Source organism: Solanum tuberosum, unplaced genomic scaffold (genome assembly GCF_000226075.1).
Source record: "Solanum tuberosum cultivar DM 1-3 516 R44 unplaced genomic scaffold, SolTub_3.0 scf00409, whole genome shotgun sequence".
Classification (NCBI taxonomy): Eukaryota; Viridiplantae; Streptophyta; class Magnoliopsida; order Solanales; family Solanaceae; genus Solanum; species Solanum tuberosum.
The window spans coordinates 392,368-412,090 of record NW_006239346.1 but is presented as its reverse complement, the minus strand read 5'-3'; the positions used below and the strand labels follow the sequence as shown (position 1 = coordinate 412,090).

The window sequence follows — 19,723 nt, the reverse complement described above, 5'->3', positions numbered from 1 at the left end:
TTACCAGATACAGATAGTCAGAAAAAAATATTTGTTCAATTTAAATTGTTGATTAACAAAGGGTCAAAAATATTCCTCAATTTTATTTTATTAGTTGATTATGTCCTTATCATTAAAATGAAGTTATTATTACACATGTCGTCTACAAACTTGTCACTTGTACCCCTCAATTGGATGGAAAACTCCAAATCAACAAAAATAATCTAATTTTACTTAGATTACCTAATTTTAACCTGATCCGACCCACCCACCCAACTTGATAGAAAATCAACCTTTCTTTTATTAATTAATGGAAAAAGGAGGCAATTATTCAAGATAGTTGTAAATCAAACGTGCCAACATCAAGATTGTAATTAAAATCACAGGGCTGAAATCGTAATCAATAGATGCAAAATCAATTTATTCTATAATACTGGACAAGTGCAACGAAAAATAATAAGAATTAAGGATTAATTGAAAGCAAATTTCCTACAATTAAAAATCTTTATGTCTAGGAAATAATTAAGAATTATAATCATACCTAAATCAATACCTAATGTTACAATTATTTTCAACTTAGAGGAATATTTCAGAAATTCTAACAAAGAATGGATGGAGGAGATGTTGGAAAGACAATATCTCAATGAATGTAAGAAATCATACGGGTGACAGGTTTGTAGACGATTGGGGGAAGAATAACTTCATTTTAACGGTAAGGGTATAGTCAACTAATAAACCAAAGTTGTTTTTGACCCTTTTCCCTTTCTTTTTCAAACATAAGTCTTCCTGATACATTGTGTATGCTCTGGTACATCACGTAGAGTGATGTATATCGCATAAAGTGATGTATTACGTCATGATACATCGTGTATAGTGAAATATCTGATCGATTCATCGCGTAAAGTGATATATTACGCACCGATTCATCACGTATAGTGATGTATCTGACCAATATATCACGTAAAGTGATGTATCCGAGAATAAGAGAGAGTAGAGATTTCTGTAATTTTTTCAAATGACAGGAAAATTTAGAGAATATGAATAAGTTGTATATTTAAGTAATTTTTCCTAAATATTTGCTCTAACTAGACCCAAAATAAAATGTATGAACCCGACCCGACCCGACTGTCACTACCCGTCAAAACAATCGGGTCAAGTTATCCAAACCCGAATGGAAGTCTAAACCTCAAATTCTCTTTGAACAATGGCATGGAGAAGATAGGGATAAACCCTAACACATACCAAGAACACCATGGCAACAATCCATTTTCTTCCACAATCTCTTCCTCATCATCATTCTCACAATTCACTAAACCCCACCATTTTCTTCTTCTCCTCCTCCAAATTTCCCTGTAGAACAAATCCACCCAAGTCCACCACCAATGACCACCCCACCACCACCCAAGAACCCCCTACCCCCTCTCGCGGTGGCCGTAAAAAATCATCCACCCCCACAACTTCAAGAAAATCAAGAACCCCAAAAGATTCAAACTTTGATATCAACATTGCAGAATCCAACACCCAAATGGAAGAAATTGATGATTATGATGATGGGGTTGATTTTCCATACCCAAACCCACCTTTGGTCTGCTGTTTTGGTGCAGCACAGAAGGAGTTTGTGCCAACAGTGAGAGTATCACATGAGCAAATGGATAAAGATAAGTATTCAGAGTGGAAAATGTTGCAGTGGAATCCACCTGAGTTTGTTAGAGCTCCTGGTGGACCTCCATCTAATGTTGCTATATCTCATGTTAGGCTTGGTGGTAGAGCTGCATTTATGGGGAAAGTTGGGAATGATGAGTTTGGACAAGAAATGGTTTTGTTAATGAATAAAGAAAATGTGCAAACAAGGTCTGTCAAATTTAGTGATAGTATGAGGACCGGATGTAGTTATATGAAAATTAAGTTTAAAGATGGGAAAATGAGGGTGGAGAAAGTTAAAGACTCTGCTGAGGATTCACTGCTTAGCTCCGAATTGAATCTTGATGTTCTGAAAGAGGTATGTGGAAGTGAAAGACAAGTTGTTATTAAAAGGAAAGATAGATTTTTTTTTTATGGATAGATTAAGTATGTTGTTGTTTCTATTTGTGTAGTGGTGTTTTGCTTTAAATGTTAATAGAGGATGCATGAATCTAATTTGCTACGTGAACGAACCGTATTGGTATTAAACTATGTTGTGCAAAATGGCTTATGAAAGAACCCCATGGCTGCTTTTCTTAAGATATCTTCTGAACCATTGGAGTCGTTGCTCTTGGTCTTGTTCTCCCGGTGTGAAACCAGTTCGTTTCGTAGTTGTTAGTTTTGGAATTCTGCTGATTCCAAGTACTCTATCTCCATCATCGCACATAGGAATGTAGAGAGTAACACTAAAATTTCCCATAAATGATTACTAGTAGGTATATTGAAGTCAGACTGCTGGAGAAGCTCACTATTTATCAGTAGACACTATTGTGCAGTCGTTAACAGTTTTATTGCTCTCTCCAGTTCTGAAGTTTGCTTGATCTCTTCACTCTGATGACATTTCTTTGCAATGACACATTTGTTTTGTAGAACCAATTGACTAAAGATGCATAATTCTCGTCAATTTATTTATTTGAGTTTGACTTGTGCTAATCGTATATACTCCTTTTAGTTGCGAGGTAGTGAAAGTGTAGTTACCTATCATTAAAAAAATCTAGTGTCCTGACAACTAGTTATCTTTTGGAGTAGTAATATTGCTTTGTTGTTTCATGCTTGACTAGTTACTCGTCTTCCTGAAACCATCAGTCTTTTAGCTTCAGACTGGCTGATCCTTCAAATTTCAATAGTGAAAGCTGAAAAGTGATTCAATATATTATCAGTTTTCATTCTCTTGTTCGGTAGGGAAATTGTTTTTTTCGATTGTTATGAACCAGAAGTAAGATGTTGAATTCATGATGGATATTTTTATTACAGTGCTTGAACCTCCACTATGGAGAAGAATATGTCTTCTATCAGTTTTATCCTTTCCGGAACTTACATGCTTCAACAAATTGTGTCAGGGTGATGTTGGGAAACTATTATTAACAAATTTCGTGGGGCTTTTGCTTTCTCTTTTGCAGGCTAGGATGTTCCACTTTAATTCTGAAGTCTTGACATCTTCATCTATGCGTTCTACTCTTTTTAAAGCAATTACATTGTCAAAGAAGTTTGGTGGTCTTATATTTTTTGACTTAAATCTGCCATTGCCCCTGTGGAGATCACGTGATGAAACAAGGGATTTGATCAAGAAAGCCTGGCAGCAAGCTAACATCATTGAGGTTTCAAGACAAGAGCTTGAATTTCTTCTTGACGAAGAGCATTACGAGAGGAAAAGGAATTACAGACCTCAGTACTTTGCAGAGAATTATGAACAAACCAAACAAAGAAGAAATTATTATCACTATACTCCTGAGGAAATTGCTCCCTTGTGGCACGACGGACTGAAACTTTTGTTTGTTACAGATGGGACACTTAGGATTCATTACTACACCCCTTCTTTTGATGGGGTGGTTGTTGGTACAGAAGATGTGCTCATAACACCGTTTACTTGTGATAGAACTGGTTCTGGTGATGCTGTTGTCGCTGGAATAATGAGAAAGTTGACAACACAACCAGAGATGTACCACGATCAAGATGTCCTAGAGAGACAGCTTCGCTTTGCAATTGCAGCGGGGATAATATCCCAGTGGACAATAGGTGCTGTTAGGGGTTTTCCTACTGAAAGCGCCACACAGAATCTCAAAGAGCAGGTTTATGTACCATCGATGTGGTAGTAGTGCCATAATGCCAATTCTCAGGACATTGTTTTCTGCAGAAGTTACTACTTAAACGTAGATTTTGTTGTAATTAATCCGACACTTCACAAATAATAGGTTCTTGAGGAAAGATCCATAGTGTTTTTGTAAGTGAATGATCTTTGAAAACCTGTTCCATTTGTAACTCAGATCAGCTAGAAGGTACATTTGATTGTGCATCTCATGGTTAAAGGATGCTATATAGATTCTTCACTGTTGTAATGAGTAGGCAGTTTTCACTTTTCACTATTATCATTTTGTGGTTCCTTAACTCATATTATTCACTGTAATGTGCATGCTGTCATTTTTCAAAAAATGTCAAATGATTGTTGAATCAGCTGGTAGTTTCTTGTTTTCTATTTTGGTTATCACCTGTAATTTTTTGTCCTTCGGTTATTGCATTATTTCATTGTTGTTGTTCTTTCTTTTGTATGTTGTATACAACGAACTGTTTTATTTAAGCCAAAGATCCATCAGAAACAGCCTCTCTATCTTTCTAAGGGATAGGGGTAAGGTCTGTGTATACTTTGTCCTTTCAAATCCCACTTGTGGGATTACACTTGGTACGTTGTTGATTGTTACATCAGCCCTAATCGTTGGAAAGGGGCTATTCCAGGTTGTTGTTTTATGGACTTTCAAGAAGGAAAATACACTCACACTGTTAAAGGTTCTTGCTTGCCTAATTTTCATAGTTCTAATCTGAACAAGCACTACATTTTTATTTTTCGAACCTCTTTAATGAAAATCCTGAATTTGTAACTGGTGATCATAGCACAAAAGTGGAAATATGGTAGCATATGGACAGATCTTTGCCTAATTACATTTCATTGTGGCGTGATATCATTCTCTCAGCATTAAATTATCTCATATGGCCCATATTTCTAATTTCACATGTTCTCAGGTAAACTTTCCCAACCCCTTGCCCTTACTAAAACGAACCCCATCGGTGGAATATATTACTATTTATATATGGTTAAGATTATTTTTTTTTATGTATATTCAATTAGTTCACGTGTTTACTTCTTCAGATTTTGAACCCCTTTATTAAAAATCCTAACTCCGCGTCTCCGCCACTGGTGTCCGAAGCTTACATTGGAGCCCTGACTAAATTCGAATCTCGCACTGCAATGTCCATTTAGAGATGACGATTCTAACATGATTTTCTCAATATCCGAGGCTCGAACTCGAGTTCTAGCCTTCCTATCTATGTTCATGCTTTTCTGGTAAGCAAATTTCATGTGACATTTCAATTTTTTGCTCTTCTTATTTAGTACGTATTAAAGATTCTTCACTAATTCAGTTGTCAATGATTGTCACATGGAAATTATGGTGACAATACTACTTATGATGTATAATTGATGGACTTAAAATTTTAAATCCGTCTCAAATTATCACTTATGGTTTCATGTTAGGCTTCTTCAACTTTGTTGGGCGATATGCCAGTTAAGGGTGTTAATGTATCGAACCAAATCGATTATTAGGTTTTCTAAAATAAAATCGGAGGTTTTTTTTATATAAACTTATAATTGTACCAAGTTATGTATTAGACAGATATTGAATTTTATAAAAATAAATTGAAAAAACAAATCGAATCGTACCTTATAAATAAATGTGTAAAAATATTTTATTTACACTAAGTTTATAAATAATAAAATATTAGATTTTTCGTCTTCAATCTAGTGCGGAAATGGCTATTAGATTAAACTTTAAAGTCTCAACTCCAAAACCTATTATGCTACTCCTATTGAAATTAAATTATTTATGGTATCTTGAGTTGTGAGTTTAGTAGCAAGCTACAAGGTATAGATATCTTTCATCTCGTATAATTTAAATTTCAATTATTGGATACATAATCTTAGTTGACTTAATTCTTCAATTTCATCTTGATTAATTTATTTCCACTGATTTAAATTTTCATCTTTGCTTAATTTTTACAGTAGTGATTAGGGAATGAATCGAATTTCTATTCATGTTCTCTAATTCATTCAAATCGTAAAAATATCTAGAGAGTTTTTGTCAAAGTCTAACATGGTTTGACATGACATTACAAATAATATCGAAGAGAAACTAAGATGATGGGACGATTTGAATAAATCTAATTTTAATCATACAAAATAAATAGCCAAAAAATTAAGATGATATAAATTTTAGTAAATAATCGACAAAATCATCTCATTAATATCCTTAGCTACTAGTTTCTACTTTCTAGATAGGAAAATGATTACATGAATTCCTCAACTTAGTATATATCTCGCACCTTGCGTTCATAATATCATCTAACTGTTCAAAGACATGACCGAAGCGCATACATCCAGTGTGCTATCTTCTTTCACAACATGCCATAGGCTAATGGAGAATTAATTTTGTATCAATTACAATTTTTTTTAATTTCACATTTTTCTTATAAGAAATTCATTTTCACACGTAACAAATCTGAAAAAATTATTTTCCTCTCTTATAAATAGCCAAGAAAGTATAATTCCTCCTAATTTTCCATGTCCATTGTGAATCCTATTAAATATTTTGTCCTAGACAGCTTGGAATTGAATAAAGTGGCAACAACTTTAATGTCAAGGTGCTTAGCTTATACTTGCAAAAACAGGTAGGACCACAATTCATACTTCTAGCTGGAGCTTTGGCATGAGGAATACAAACATATACTTATATTTTTATGAATGCAAAAAAATAAAATAAAGAATAACCACCTATTTAATAAAGAGTTTAAATGCTATAACAAGTAACCTGATAATGTAAAATTATTTATACGAAGACAAATATTACTTAAACTCTTTAATAAAATGAGTCTTAGAAGTTGCAACCTCTCTTTGAATGCTAGTGGTAGTGATCTAGTGGAGCAGTTACTAGGTATTGCAAGACTTTTTTTTAAGAGGGATTATATATATTCCTATATGATTTTTCAAAAAATAAAAAAATGAATTTATTTTCACTTTCGTTAGATGAAAAGGATATATGTGAATCATTTTTGTAACAAGAAATATATTAGCTCCAAATTACAAAATTAAAGAGTATATTAGACCTATGTATTTGAATCAATTTATCAAGGGAACAGTTCAAACTGAACCACAATCTTCCCAAGGGTGGAATGATCCATATAGTACTTTCTTTTTTTTTATAATCGAGAAATCTCTTGGATCAGTTAAAACACATCCAAAACTCGGTGGATAATAGACTCATCGTATTACCCTTCTCTACTCAAATACTAGGATTTGAACACCTGACATGCGTCTAATACACACATTACGTAGTTTTTTAAGCTAAAAATGAAAGGCTAACACAAACATTTGTCTAGGAAGAGCAAATCTGCATCTGTGTAAAGATCTGTATATCATTTTCATGAATTGGTAATACATATATGATCAATCCGTGTTGAACCTAAATCACAAAACTAACTCAGAACAAAAATAAAAATAAATAAATGAATGAAATTTTTTATATTCCACCCTAAAGAATGATTTTTGAGTATATCTCTCTGCTTTGTGTATATGCTTTTCTTTTGTCCATCTTATAAACTATCATCTCTGCTTCCAAGTACTGCTTTTCTTGTTACAACAATCTCTCTTTGTTTTTGCTCGCCGCGCAGTGTGAAGGGCAATGAAAAACCCGACTTCTAGCAACCCCTTATAGGCCATTTGTAGAACAAGTACATATTGGACTAATCTACCAAATTATGATCATTGAAAGTACCTATCTTTGTGAAGCAACCCTCAATCTTGGTCTCTTGTTGAGTTGTTGTTTACTGGCTTCTTCGTGTGATCTATTACACAAGCAACCTGGTAAAGGATTCGCGTAAAAGTTCTCCTCTAATCGTGGTGATTCACCGGCTTGTCTTAGGTAAGGTGCTCCTAATCTGTTGGATTGTAAGGCCTTAACTTTTGAAGCAAACTCTTCCCAAGAGACTTCACCTTTATCTAACGAGTCGATCAATCTTACAAAATTGAACCTGAAAAGAAGAAAAAGTATTAATATTAGTGTTAGTTTGATTTAAGTGATGAAAAGGGAAGATGTAAAGCATTGAGGATGCTAAACATACCTGTCCGGGCTAATGGTCTTTCGAAATCCTTCAAACCGTCTATGACCTTGCACGGCCTTTGCCATATTGCCATCGTAAGTGTAAGCAAAAACATCACTTTCAAGGGCTACCATGTAGTCTACTGCAGCAAGACGGTTTTGATAATTCTTAAAAGCCTCGAGTTCTTCATTTGTTGCAAGGGTTGAGTGAGAGTACACATTCGGGTAATGAGAACGGAATTCATCCATGCTGTTGTTGCCATAAATTTCCCCTGCAACAATGTATATTCTGGTCGTGGACGGATATCCCATCGCTTTGAGAAATAAAGCAGCCTCTCTAGGGGACATGGGGCAGCCTCCTTGGAGTCGTTTTTCCTTGCTGTCTATCTCTTTCTCCTTCCAATGTTTCACTTCATACCTCATCGTACGAAGTTCTTCAGCCTCTTCAATAGTCAAATTGTTGCTGCAGCCAGTAAACGCTAGCATGTCTTTCTCGTATCTGCACGATTGAGAAATATACCAAGTTACTCATAGATCAATGGTTAAAGAATAGACAAAGAAACACAAAGTGTTAAGATAGATTACCTTAAATGAAGAGCGATAAATGGTTCACCATTATCTCTAAGTCTATCAACCAACTTCTTTCCAAACTCCTCTATCTCATTCGTATAACGCAGAGCCTGATAATTAGCTCTACAGCGAAGCCTTTGAATGGACGATGCTAGGCCATTGTTAGCAAGCCTTGAATCTGTATGGGTAAATTGTATCACCTTGTGCTTCTTTAGTAAAGGAAGTATCTCTCCTCTATAGTAACTAGCCTGCAATGAAGCATCATACTTTAGTTTCCGCCACAAAAACTAAAAAAACTAAAGCTATAGCACATAGTAGTTTTGTTTACAAACCTTTGACCATGACACAGGTGCCTTTTGAAGGGGTATCACAGCTGCATATTTCGGTGGCAACGACTCAACAATCTCAATATCATCCTTGAGAACTTTAATGAAGTGTCTCCACTTGAAAAGATCTTTAAAATCACTGCAAGAAGCGACACATTATTAGAACGGAAATGAAGAGGTGCTAAGATGGGGTCATTGTCGACTGATCACAAGAACTAAAGAACAGTACCTAGTATCGGTCCAAAACGATTCATGGTCAAGAGAAGGAAGCACCAGAGTGGCATTCATTATTTTAGCAATAGCAACCATATCACATATCTGCCATAATCCACTAAACATAATTAGCAACAACATAACATCTTCGCCATTCACTAAAACACATCCATACAATAGCTTATAAGAAATTCATTTTCACACATAACAGATTTGAAAAAATTATTTTCCTCTGTTATAAATAGCCAAGAAAGTATAATTCCTCATAATTTTCCATGTCCATTGTGAATCCTATTAAATATTTTGTCCTAGACAGCTTGGAATTGAATAAAGTGGCAACAACTTTAATGTCAAGGTGCTTAGCTTATACTTGCAAAAACTGGTAGGACCACAATTCATGCTTCTAGCTGGAGCTTTGACATGAGGAATACAAACATATACTTATATTTTTATGAATGACAAAAAAATAAAATAAAGAATAACCACCTATTTAATAAAGAGTTTAAATGCTATAACAAGTAACCTGATAATGTAAAAATTATTTATACGACAAATATTACTTAAACTCTTTAATAAAATGAGTCTTAGAAGTTGCAACCTCTCTTTGAATGCTAGTGGTAGTGGTCTAGTGGAGCAGTTACTAGGTATTGCAAGATTTATTTTTTAAGAGGGATTATATATATTCCTATATGATTTTTCAAAAAATAAAAAAATAAATTTATTTTCACTTTCGTTAGATGAAAAGGATATATGTGAATCATTTTTGTAACAAGAAATATATTAGCTCCAAATTACAAAATTAAAGAGTATATCAGACTATATATTTGGATCAATTTATCAGGGGAGCAGTTCAAACTGAACCACAATCTTCCTAAGGGTGGAATGATCCATATAGTACTTTTTTTTTTTTTTATAATCGAGAAATCTCTTGGATCAGTTAAAACACATCCAAAACTCGGTGGATAATAGACTCATCGTATTACCCTTCTCTACTCAAATACTAGGATTTGAACACCTGACATGCGTCTAATACACACATTACGTAGTTTTTTAAGCTAAAAATGAAAGGCTAACACAAACATTTGTCTAGGAAGAGCAAATCTGCATCTGTGTAAAGATCTGTATATCATTTTCATGAATTGGTAATACATATATGATCAATCCGTGTTGAACCTATATCACAAAACTAACTCAGAACCAAAATAAAAACAAATAAATGAATGAAATTTTTTATATTCCACCCTAAAGAATGATTTTTGAGTATATCTCTCTGCTTTGTGTATATGCTTTTCTTTTGTCCATCTTATAAAACATCATCTCTGCTTCCAAGTACTGCTTTGCTTGTTACAACAATCTCTCTTTGTTTTTGCTTGCCGCGCAGTGTGAAGGGCGATGAAAAACCCGACTTCTAGCAACCCCTTATAGGGCATTTGTAGAACAAGTATTGATATTGGACTAATCTACCAAATTATGATCATTGAAAGTACCTATCTTTGTGAAGCAACCCTCAATCTTGGTCTCTTGTTGAGTTGTTGTTTACTGGCTTCTTCGTGTGATCTATTACACAAGCAACCTGGTAAAGGATTCGCGTAAAAGTTCTCCTCTAATCGTGGTGATTCACCGGCTTGTCTTAGGTAAGGTGCTCCTAATCTGTTGGATTGTAAGGCCTTAACTTTTGAAGCAAACTCTTCCCAAGAGACTTCACCTTTATCTAACGAGTCGATCAATCTTACAAAATTGAACCTGAAATGAAGAAAATGTATTAATATTAGTGTTAGTTTGATTTAAGTGATGAAATGGGAAGATGTAAAGCATTGAGGATGATAAGCATACCTGTCCGGGCTAATGGTCTTTCGAAATCCTTCAAACCGTCTATGACCTTGCACGGCCTTCGCCATATTGCCATCGTAAGTGTAAGCAAAAACATCACTTTCAAGGGCTACCATGTAGTCTACTGCAGCAAGACGGTTTTGATAATTCTTAAAAGCCTCGAGTTCTTCATTTGTTGCAAGGGTTGAGTGAGAGTACACATTCGGGTAATGAGAACGGAATTCATCCATGCTGTTGTTGCCATAAATTTCCCCTGCAACAATGTATATTCTGGTCGTGGACGGATATCCCATCGCTTTGAGAAATAAAGCAGCCTCTCTAGGGGACATGGGGCAGCCTCCTTGGAGTCGTTTTTCCTTGCTGTCTATCTCTTTCTCCTTCCAATGTTTCACTTCATACCTCATCGTACGAAGTTCTTCAGCCTCTTCAATAGTCAAATTGTTGCTGCAGCCAGTAAACGCTAGCATGTCTTTCTCGTATCTGCACGATTGAGCAATATACCAAGTTACTCATAGATCAATGGTTAAAGAATAGACAAAGACACAAAGTGTTTAGATAGATTACCTTAAATGGAGAGCGATAAATGGTTCACCATTATCTCTAAGTCTATCAACCAACTTCTTTCCAAACTCCTCTATCTCATTCGTATAACGCAGAGCCTGATAATTAGCTCTACAGCGAAGCCTTTGAATGGACGATGCTAGGCCATTGTTAGCAAGCCTTGAATCTGTATGGGTAAATTGTATCACCTTGTGCTTCTTTAGTAAAGGAAGTATCTCTCCTCTATAGTAACTAGCCTGCAATGAAGCATCATACTTTAGTTTCCGCCACGAAAACTAAAAACTAGAGCTATAGCACATAGTAGTTTTGTTTACAAACCTTTGACCATGACACAGGTGCCTTTTGAAGGGGTATCACAGCTGCATATTTCGGTGGCAACGACTCAACAATCTCAATATCATCCTTGAGAACTTCAATGAAGTGTCTCCACTCGAAAAGATCTTTAAAATCACTGCAAGAAGCGACACATTATTAGAACAGAAATGAAGAGGCGCTAAGATGGGGTCATAGTCGACTGATCACAAGAACTAAAGAACAGTACCTAGTATCGGTCCAAAACGATTCATGGTCAAGAGAAGGAAGCACCAGAGTGGCATTCATTATTTTAGCAATAGCAACCATATCACATATCTGCCATAATCCACTAAACATAATTAGCAACAACATAACATCTTCGCCATTCGCTAAAACACATCCATACAATAGCTTAACGAGTGTAACATACACGAGTTTTTACTCACCCCTGTTCTCATTTGGTTTAATCCTCCATTCGCATGAACTAAGATATAGCCATTCGTCGATGAACCAGTTCCTGGAAAGAAAAAAAACTCCAGATATCAGAACACATTACAAATGACCTTCCGAATAAACACCATATAAATTCAGAAATCTGAAATCTCGACATACTTATACGATTCCTAGGCCGAGAAATGCATTGATAATGATTATCACTATTTGGTTTCATCCATATTTCTGGTACCTGTCAAAGCAATCCATAAATACAAGTTAGATACTTCTATTTTCATTTCATTTTGTTGATATGCCTAGCATAGTCAACAAATACACAACAACAACTGCAATAAGTCTGTATTTAGGTAAATTTAGAGAACAACATATGGAGCACAATAAACTATAGATGTATATGAGCAGAAGATTAAGTGACAAACGTGTTGTGAAAATTCAAACAAGTTAACTCGAACACCACCGTTATGTTTTTCATGAAAAAAAGGAAAAAGAATATAGAAGGCTCCATAACGGTCACAACTAATAATTGGAAAGCCTTAGCCAGAGATCTCGGGTTCGAATCCCCAAATACAAAATCTCCTTTATTAGGCCGCGCTTTACCTCTAATTTGGAACTTTCTGGCGCGAATCCAAATTTAATCGGGCTCTCCTATGGCTACTAGACACCGAATGAAAAAAAAAACTAATAGTTGGAAAGCCACCATCATAGTCAACATTTGCCAATAGCCAACTGGCAAATGGTTCACAATATTCAACACTGTTTTCTGTTGCCCTTCCACTACTTTGGTTTTTCCCAAGTCAAACAATGAATAGAGATTCCACCATCCTCGCAAATTTACCTACTAAGTTCTCTTAACGAACAATAACGTGACAAGTAAAAGTGAACGGATAAACTGAAAAAGTAAAAAGTATATTCCCAAGTTACCAAAATTCTATCTTTTCATAAAATTCCATAACAAAGTTACCATCTTTTCATTCTTCAACCCATAAACAGCAAACTAAAAATTTTGGTAATTAAAAATTCAATCTTTTAAACTTTTTTTTTTCATATCAATTCACAACAATTCTAAATTAGTTTTGAAAAGGTAAAAAATGGAAATCCATACTTACTGGTATTTCCTTCATCTGACGTTTTCTCATAAAATCTCCAGAAGCCGAACCCGAAGACGAAGACTCTGTTTCAGAAATGATCCTTTGGGCATCACCCGAATCATACTTGAAATTACGAAGAACAAAAATACCATTTTCTCTTTTCAAAAAATTCCCATTTAAATCTTCAACATTGGTATTCATCATCATGAAAGAAAACTTGAGGAAGACAGAAATCATCAATAAAATCATCAGAAACCCAAAAACTGTACGACCCATATTCTTCTTTAATTTCAAAAAGTGAATAATTGTAGAAACGCTTAAAACCCATTCTTCTACTCTAAAAACAATACTTTCCGGTACCCTTTTCCGTACCAATAAATATTTAATTAACGGGTGATGATGATGGTGATAATGATGAAGATCACAATTGCTAATTTCTGGGTTATTGCTATTATCCTCGTCGGAGGAGAAATTGTAATCGGAATTTAATAATTTCTCAGAGTCGGTCGTCGTCATGGTGGCGGAGTCGGCGACACGGCGACGGTGGTGGGTGGTGGTGGGTATGGGGATAACACTGTCGGAGTTGGCGGCGGCGGTGGTGCCACCGGTTGACATTTCACGGAGAAATTGTATGACTTGTAATCACAAAGAATTGAAAGAAAGTCGAAAAAATTAATTATTTTTTTGTGAGAAAATTATGAAAGAGAGAATAAAGGAGAAGATATTCTAATTTGTTAACCGTTGGTTTGTTTTGTGTATATATTGGAATTGGAATTGGAATTGGAAGATTATGGGTTGGTTCCTTTTGGGATTGAGACTTTTACTATATAGTATTTTTCCTTAATTCATTAGGAATATATAGAGTTTTAAAAGTATAACTTTGAATATTATATTTGTCTCAATTTATATGACATTGTTTGATTTAATATGTTTCTGAAATTTGTGGTTTAGAACAATTCATGATACTGTTTGGATAGTTATTATGTATTGCTTTATAATGTATTGTATTGTATCGTATTAACTTGTTTTAATGGATACAACATTTAGAGATTTTATCATTCTTTGTTATTACATAATGTCACAAATCAACAGTTTGAAGAATAAACCTATAAGAAAACTGAAGTAGAGAGTGAAGTAGAGTTATTATATAAAGAATGTGGTGGACTGGTGGAAATGCTTCATCCTTAACCAGAAGGAGAAAATCTTGTTGGGAGCGTCTCACCCCGAATAGGCCTTAAAGAGCGCCATTCGAATTTAATCGCGGCTCCAGTGTGGGCTCTAACACCGAGTGGGAAACCCAAAAAAATAAAAAGATGGTAAAGGGTAAGATATGATTATTAAATAATAACGAATTTAGTCGGAGTTCCAATGTGAGCTCCAGACACCGAGGGGGAAACCCAAAAAAATAAAAAAGGTGATAAAGGGTAAGATATGATTATTAAATAATAAATAAAGACAAAATAAGAAGAAAAAGTTATGTTAGCAATGCAATCACATCAAATTGATCGTTAAATAGAATGAGAATTTTTGTCGATACCTAACGTCTAACGATACGATACGATGCAATACAACTAATTTTAATAATAGTAAAAATGAATATTATATTTAAACTAACAATTATAATGACTACTAAATATGTTTTTTTTTAGTGAAAAGTAGTGATTTTTCAGTATTTAAATAACTTATAATAATTCACCAGAAATAGTAAAATTATCATTATACTATTTAAATATATCAAGTCAACTATAAATTGGAGTGAAGATTATTTCTAGTACGGTTTGTCTTCAATTGTTAACAGACTTTAATCAAAGCTAAAATCCTCACAAAAAGGTATTTCTGAAATTGGTCTATTTTGAAAAGTGATGTGACTTTTTTTTATATATAAGTTAAAAAATTTCCTCCAAGAAAATATTTATCAAGTACAGGTAAATAATGTAGACTATATAACGTTTTAAAAATAATTAAAAGATATTTATTAGTATTACTACTTTTTTTTCCTCTAAACTTATTTGTATTGTTCAGTTAGTAGAGAAATATATATATATGATTATAGTTTTAAAACGTTTTACGGAGGGAGTAATAAATTGGTACATAAGATTATGCTAAATACATCATTGTTGTTATTGTAGTTTATTCTTTTCCTTTTTTCTAGAGCTTGGAGAAGAAATTAATTTGCAAGGTTACGTACACATCACTTTCAAATTTGTTGTCACTATTAGAAGCAAAAAATATTTTTTACCGTGATCAAAGATAAATTTATGCCATAAAATATGATTTTTCTATTTATATTTCATCGAACTAGCTCAATGAAAATATGCATGGTGAAAAACAAAATCTCTCTAAAATAGTGGAAATTTTTTCATACGAGGAGTACAAATTTTCTTTTCCCATAGATTTAATAAAAAAATCTATGAAAATAGCTATTGAAAAGGAAAATAATGACCTTTTAGTAGTGCCTGTTTCTTTTTGTTTTCTGTTTTACCTAGATGAGAGTATTTCATAAACAACTTTCTATCTTCATTAAATTAAAGTAAAATTAAATATACACGCTTCTCTCCAACTCCACTTGTGAGATTGCACTAGAATATTTTACAGAGAAGCTAAGACAATAGATTACTTTAACAACAACCAAAATTTTAAATTTAGTTAACGTATTGTGGAAACTCACATGAATAATATTTTACTCATCTGATCTCCAAATTAAGGAAAATGAATGAGTAAGTTGCATTTTTTGGTTATTAAATTATGGAGCAATTTATGACTACAAAAAGAAATAGAGAACTTATGACACATCGTTGGTTACACGAAAAGTGAACACTTGTTTGATTTCACACATAAATAATGACCAATAATACATATTTGACTAATGAAATTTAGTTTTGCACTCATAAATTAATCCAATTATTTATAGTATATTTGATCAAATTTTAAAAAATCTATTTACTTTGAAAAATGTCTTTCAAAATGTTTGGAAAGTAAGAATTTGTGTCTGAATAGTAGACTTAAAAATTAGGATAATTTTGGAAACGACTCTTCAAATATGACTTAATAACATTCATTTTTTCATAATAGCACACTATCCTCTTTCGAAATATGCCTTTTCATCAAATATCATATTATATTTAAGAAAAATACGCTACTAATTATATTCGAATTACGAAAAATATTTATATAAGAAAAATCAAGAGATAAATAAATTTGTTCTCACAAATATTCATCATAAAATCTTTATTTCCTCATATTTTATTTATATGATTACAATCAATTTTCCTTACTATATATAGAGAGAGAGAGGGGGTAATATTGAGGCAATAATTCTTCTCACTTACGTATACTTTTTAGTAATTATAACCTTTAAATGGTAAATATATTCTAGTAATTCCCTATTTTACGCTTACGAAATACAAATTAATCAAAGATAAAACGGGTAAACATCTATTTATAATAATATGGAAAAAAGACTCTTCGAATGTTGCCTTACACTAATAATTATTGGGAAAAATAACATTTGGAGATAAAATCTAAAAACATTTTTGGTAAAGAAAATCAAATTTGGATTATTAAACATTACCACTCCAAACGTACAAAAACATCACCAACGCATTTCTTTTTGGTCACTCTAAATAGAATTAGTGATATCGTTAAGACGTTTTTTTGTTGCTTTCTTTGGTTAAAATTAATACAGTTACTTATAAACATTCCACTAATAATATGTTATCCTTAGCAAGTTATAACTAATTAATCACAATTGTTTATCACCTTGTTTGGATGGTTGCTATCTGTTTTATTATATTGTATTGTTAGTTTAAATATCATGTTTATTTTGATTGTTACTTAAAATTTATTGTATTGTGTCGTATCTTTTAAATTTATTGTTATGTAATGAAAAAAAGTCTCAGGTGTAACGATTAATTTAGTGTGATCGCGTTGTTATCTTAATATTTTCTTCTACTTATTATAAAATTTACTTATTCTTTACCTTACGTTTTATAGTAGCTCTAATACGTAATTTACTTTTTTTGTAGATTTATCATTCAAATTGTTATTATTGATGTGTGACATTACATATGTTCATAACGACAAAGAATGATACAATATATTCAAATATTATATTTATCAAAACAATACTATACGATACAATATACTACATCATGATTACTTTTAAAGTTGAAAGAAGAGGTTGAAAAATTGAATAATTAAGAACAATTATATATGGTTTAATTACCATTTATTTTAATTTATGTACTTACTATAAACGAAGATCAATTATATACGTTTAATATCTAACGTTAACCTGATGAAGTTGTTACAATTAATGGGTAAAATATTTTAGTATTTGTGTTGAATTTCGAGCACCATGAAATAGTGCCACTATTTTATTTTACTTTAATTCTACCTACGACATTAAAAACACCATATACTAATATTTTATTAATTAATAATCATGATGACTTGTGATCAGCACTATAGTATAGGTCACTATTTAATTATAATTAATCATTACCTACGGCAACAAATGCACCGTATACTATATAGTAAACTCCATAAAGGAATTTTATAATCGTTGTAATAATAATTAAGCTTATCATTAACATCAAAAGCTGCTAATTAATCAATTAATACAACGGTTAGACTATATTTACTTGTTTGACATGACTTATAATAAGCCAAAACGGTATAACATGGGATAATTACGATCCTAAACACAACCGATCACTATTATAATTTTAATTTTCAAATCGTTATTTTTACTCTTTTATTTTAATTATTTTATAGGATGTTCCAATTGAAAATTAGCTCGTTCTTAAGAATTTTCAATAAAAGAGTCATCATAAATATTTCTGACAAGTCAAACTTTTCGAATATATTTATACTAATATTTGAAATCTTCTAATAATTCATGTACTACTAACAGGAAAAACAAATCAAATATATTTTCAAAAGTTCTTTCAATTATTTTGCTGCTACTCAAAAATAATATTTAAAAATTGACCATAAGAAAAGATTGGAAGAAATTTCGAGAAGACATAGAAAAGTATATTATAAAAATATAAATTTTGGCGGAATGTCGGCTAAATGAACATTTTGGAGGGTGTGACAATTCATGAAACCGTGTGACATCTTGCAGTTCAAATGTTTTTATATATATACTTCGTTTCAATTTATGCGATACAATTTTCTTCTAATCAATTGAAGAAATAAAAAAATATTAATAAATATTTAATGATACTGTTAACATTTTTCTTATGCTGATTCACACTTTTTTGATAGAAAATTTATAAGAATATATATTTTTTAAGGATAATTTTAATATTAATTAAATTATATTTATAAGTTGGGAATGAAAAAATATTATAATTTGTTGACCTATCTTTTATTTTTTTTCTTCAAATTATGTCCACGTGTCATACGTAGATTAGTCAACATGTGCGACGGTGATGGAACTAATGAAAATTTTCTTCAATTGTTCTTGGCCCACGCGTCTTACTCATTATTTGCATTTCTATTTTTCGCGTCGGTACCTAATTTTGTTTTGATTTTATATTCGATGTTTTGGTCATGTTTAGATTGAAGCTTCGATTAAATTTGAATAGAATATTTTAATATTTGAATCGAATGTTTGGTGTTCAAATTTGATTCGATTTTTTAATTTGAATCTATTTTTGCTCAAATAGTGAACACCCTTAATTCATTTCTTTTTCAATGAATTGTTATCTAAGTTTTAATTGTTAAGGATCTCTTTATTCTATATGGTAGGAATAAGATTGGTACTTTATAATTATTTGAAGGACACATGTCCAAATCCTAGTAAAGTCACATAGGTAGTACAGTATTTTTGTTCTCCTAATTTATTGTAGGACCTTCAATAATTCCCAAGTGATGTGAATGAAGACCATTTTCTTAAGTGTAATGGGACTCCACAAATAAAACTAAGTAGAACAATTATGAAGAATTATATAATGATTTTATTCTTATATTTTATGATATGGTATCTTAATTAGTGTTTGTTGGGATTTTTATTTGTCTGTTGAACCTAGGCAAGAGGATCTGTATGATATATACTTTCTTGATATTTGATGAAGTGTTACTCCATATATTAAGCATATGTTTTTCAAAATTTACTAAACTGATTAATTCAAATTTATATCACGTCTTGTTTAAGGAAGAACACTCCTATCAAATTTTTTTTGGAACTCAATCAAGTTTGAATTAAAAAATGCAAACTACGGAAAGTTTGAAATATAATTGAAATATTTTTTATCTCTGAAATTTCATTAATTGTAGGGTATTAAATAGCCACATAAACAAAACAATAAACTCATGCTATAACTAAACTATTAAACTCTTACTATTTATGTAATTAACAAATTGAGTATTTTAATAAATCAAATATTATAACTACTATAACAAATTGAGTATTTTAATAAATCAATAATTACATTATGTTCTCTTATTAACCCTTGGAATTATTGATTGAGACCCATGATAATTGATAAACAATACTATCTCTACTAATAATCACCTTTCTTGTATTTGAATTAAAAAAGTTTGTAACATAAAACTTTAGCAGTAACAAATGCAACTG

General features: G+C 32.2%; 2 protein-coding genes across 3 annotated transcripts; one reads left to right on the top strand and one right to left on the bottom strand.

The window, feature by feature from the left end:
- Positions 1-1,231: 1,231 nt before the first annotated feature.
- LOC102577905 (fructokinase-like protein 1) lies at positions 1,232-3,752 on the top strand. The gene is given in 2 exon segments (NM_001288518.1): positions 1,232-1,978; positions 3,060-3,752. Coding segments are annotated over 2 exon segments (1,440 nt in total).
- Positions 3,753-7,080: 3,328 nt separating this feature from the next.
- LOC102588320 (uncharacterized protein At1g04910) lies at positions 7,081-13,941 on the bottom strand. Of its 2 annotated transcripts, none has more exons than XM_015303291.1 (9): positions 13,156-13,941; positions 12,209-12,281; positions 12,043-12,113; positions 11,844-11,932; positions 11,621-11,753; positions 11,306-11,538; positions 10,745-11,221; positions 10,424-10,654; positions 7,081-7,548 (listed from the first exon to the last, which is right to left on the bottom strand). In XM_015303291.1, exons 1-9 carry the CDS (start codon positions 13,750-13,752, stop codon positions 7,479-7,481), a joined length of 1,974 nt encoding a protein of 657 aa, XP_015158777.1. In that variant the 5' UTR covers positions 13,753-13,941; the 3' UTR covers positions 7,081-7,478. The 2 variants fall into 2 exon arrangements, with proteins under 2 accessions (XP_015158777.1, XP_006363085.1); XM_006363023.2 differs by lacking the exon at positions 7,081-7,548 and adding an exon at positions 8,932-9,016 and having other exon boundaries at positions 10,399-10,654.
- Positions 13,942-19,723: the final 5,782 nt, after the last annotated feature.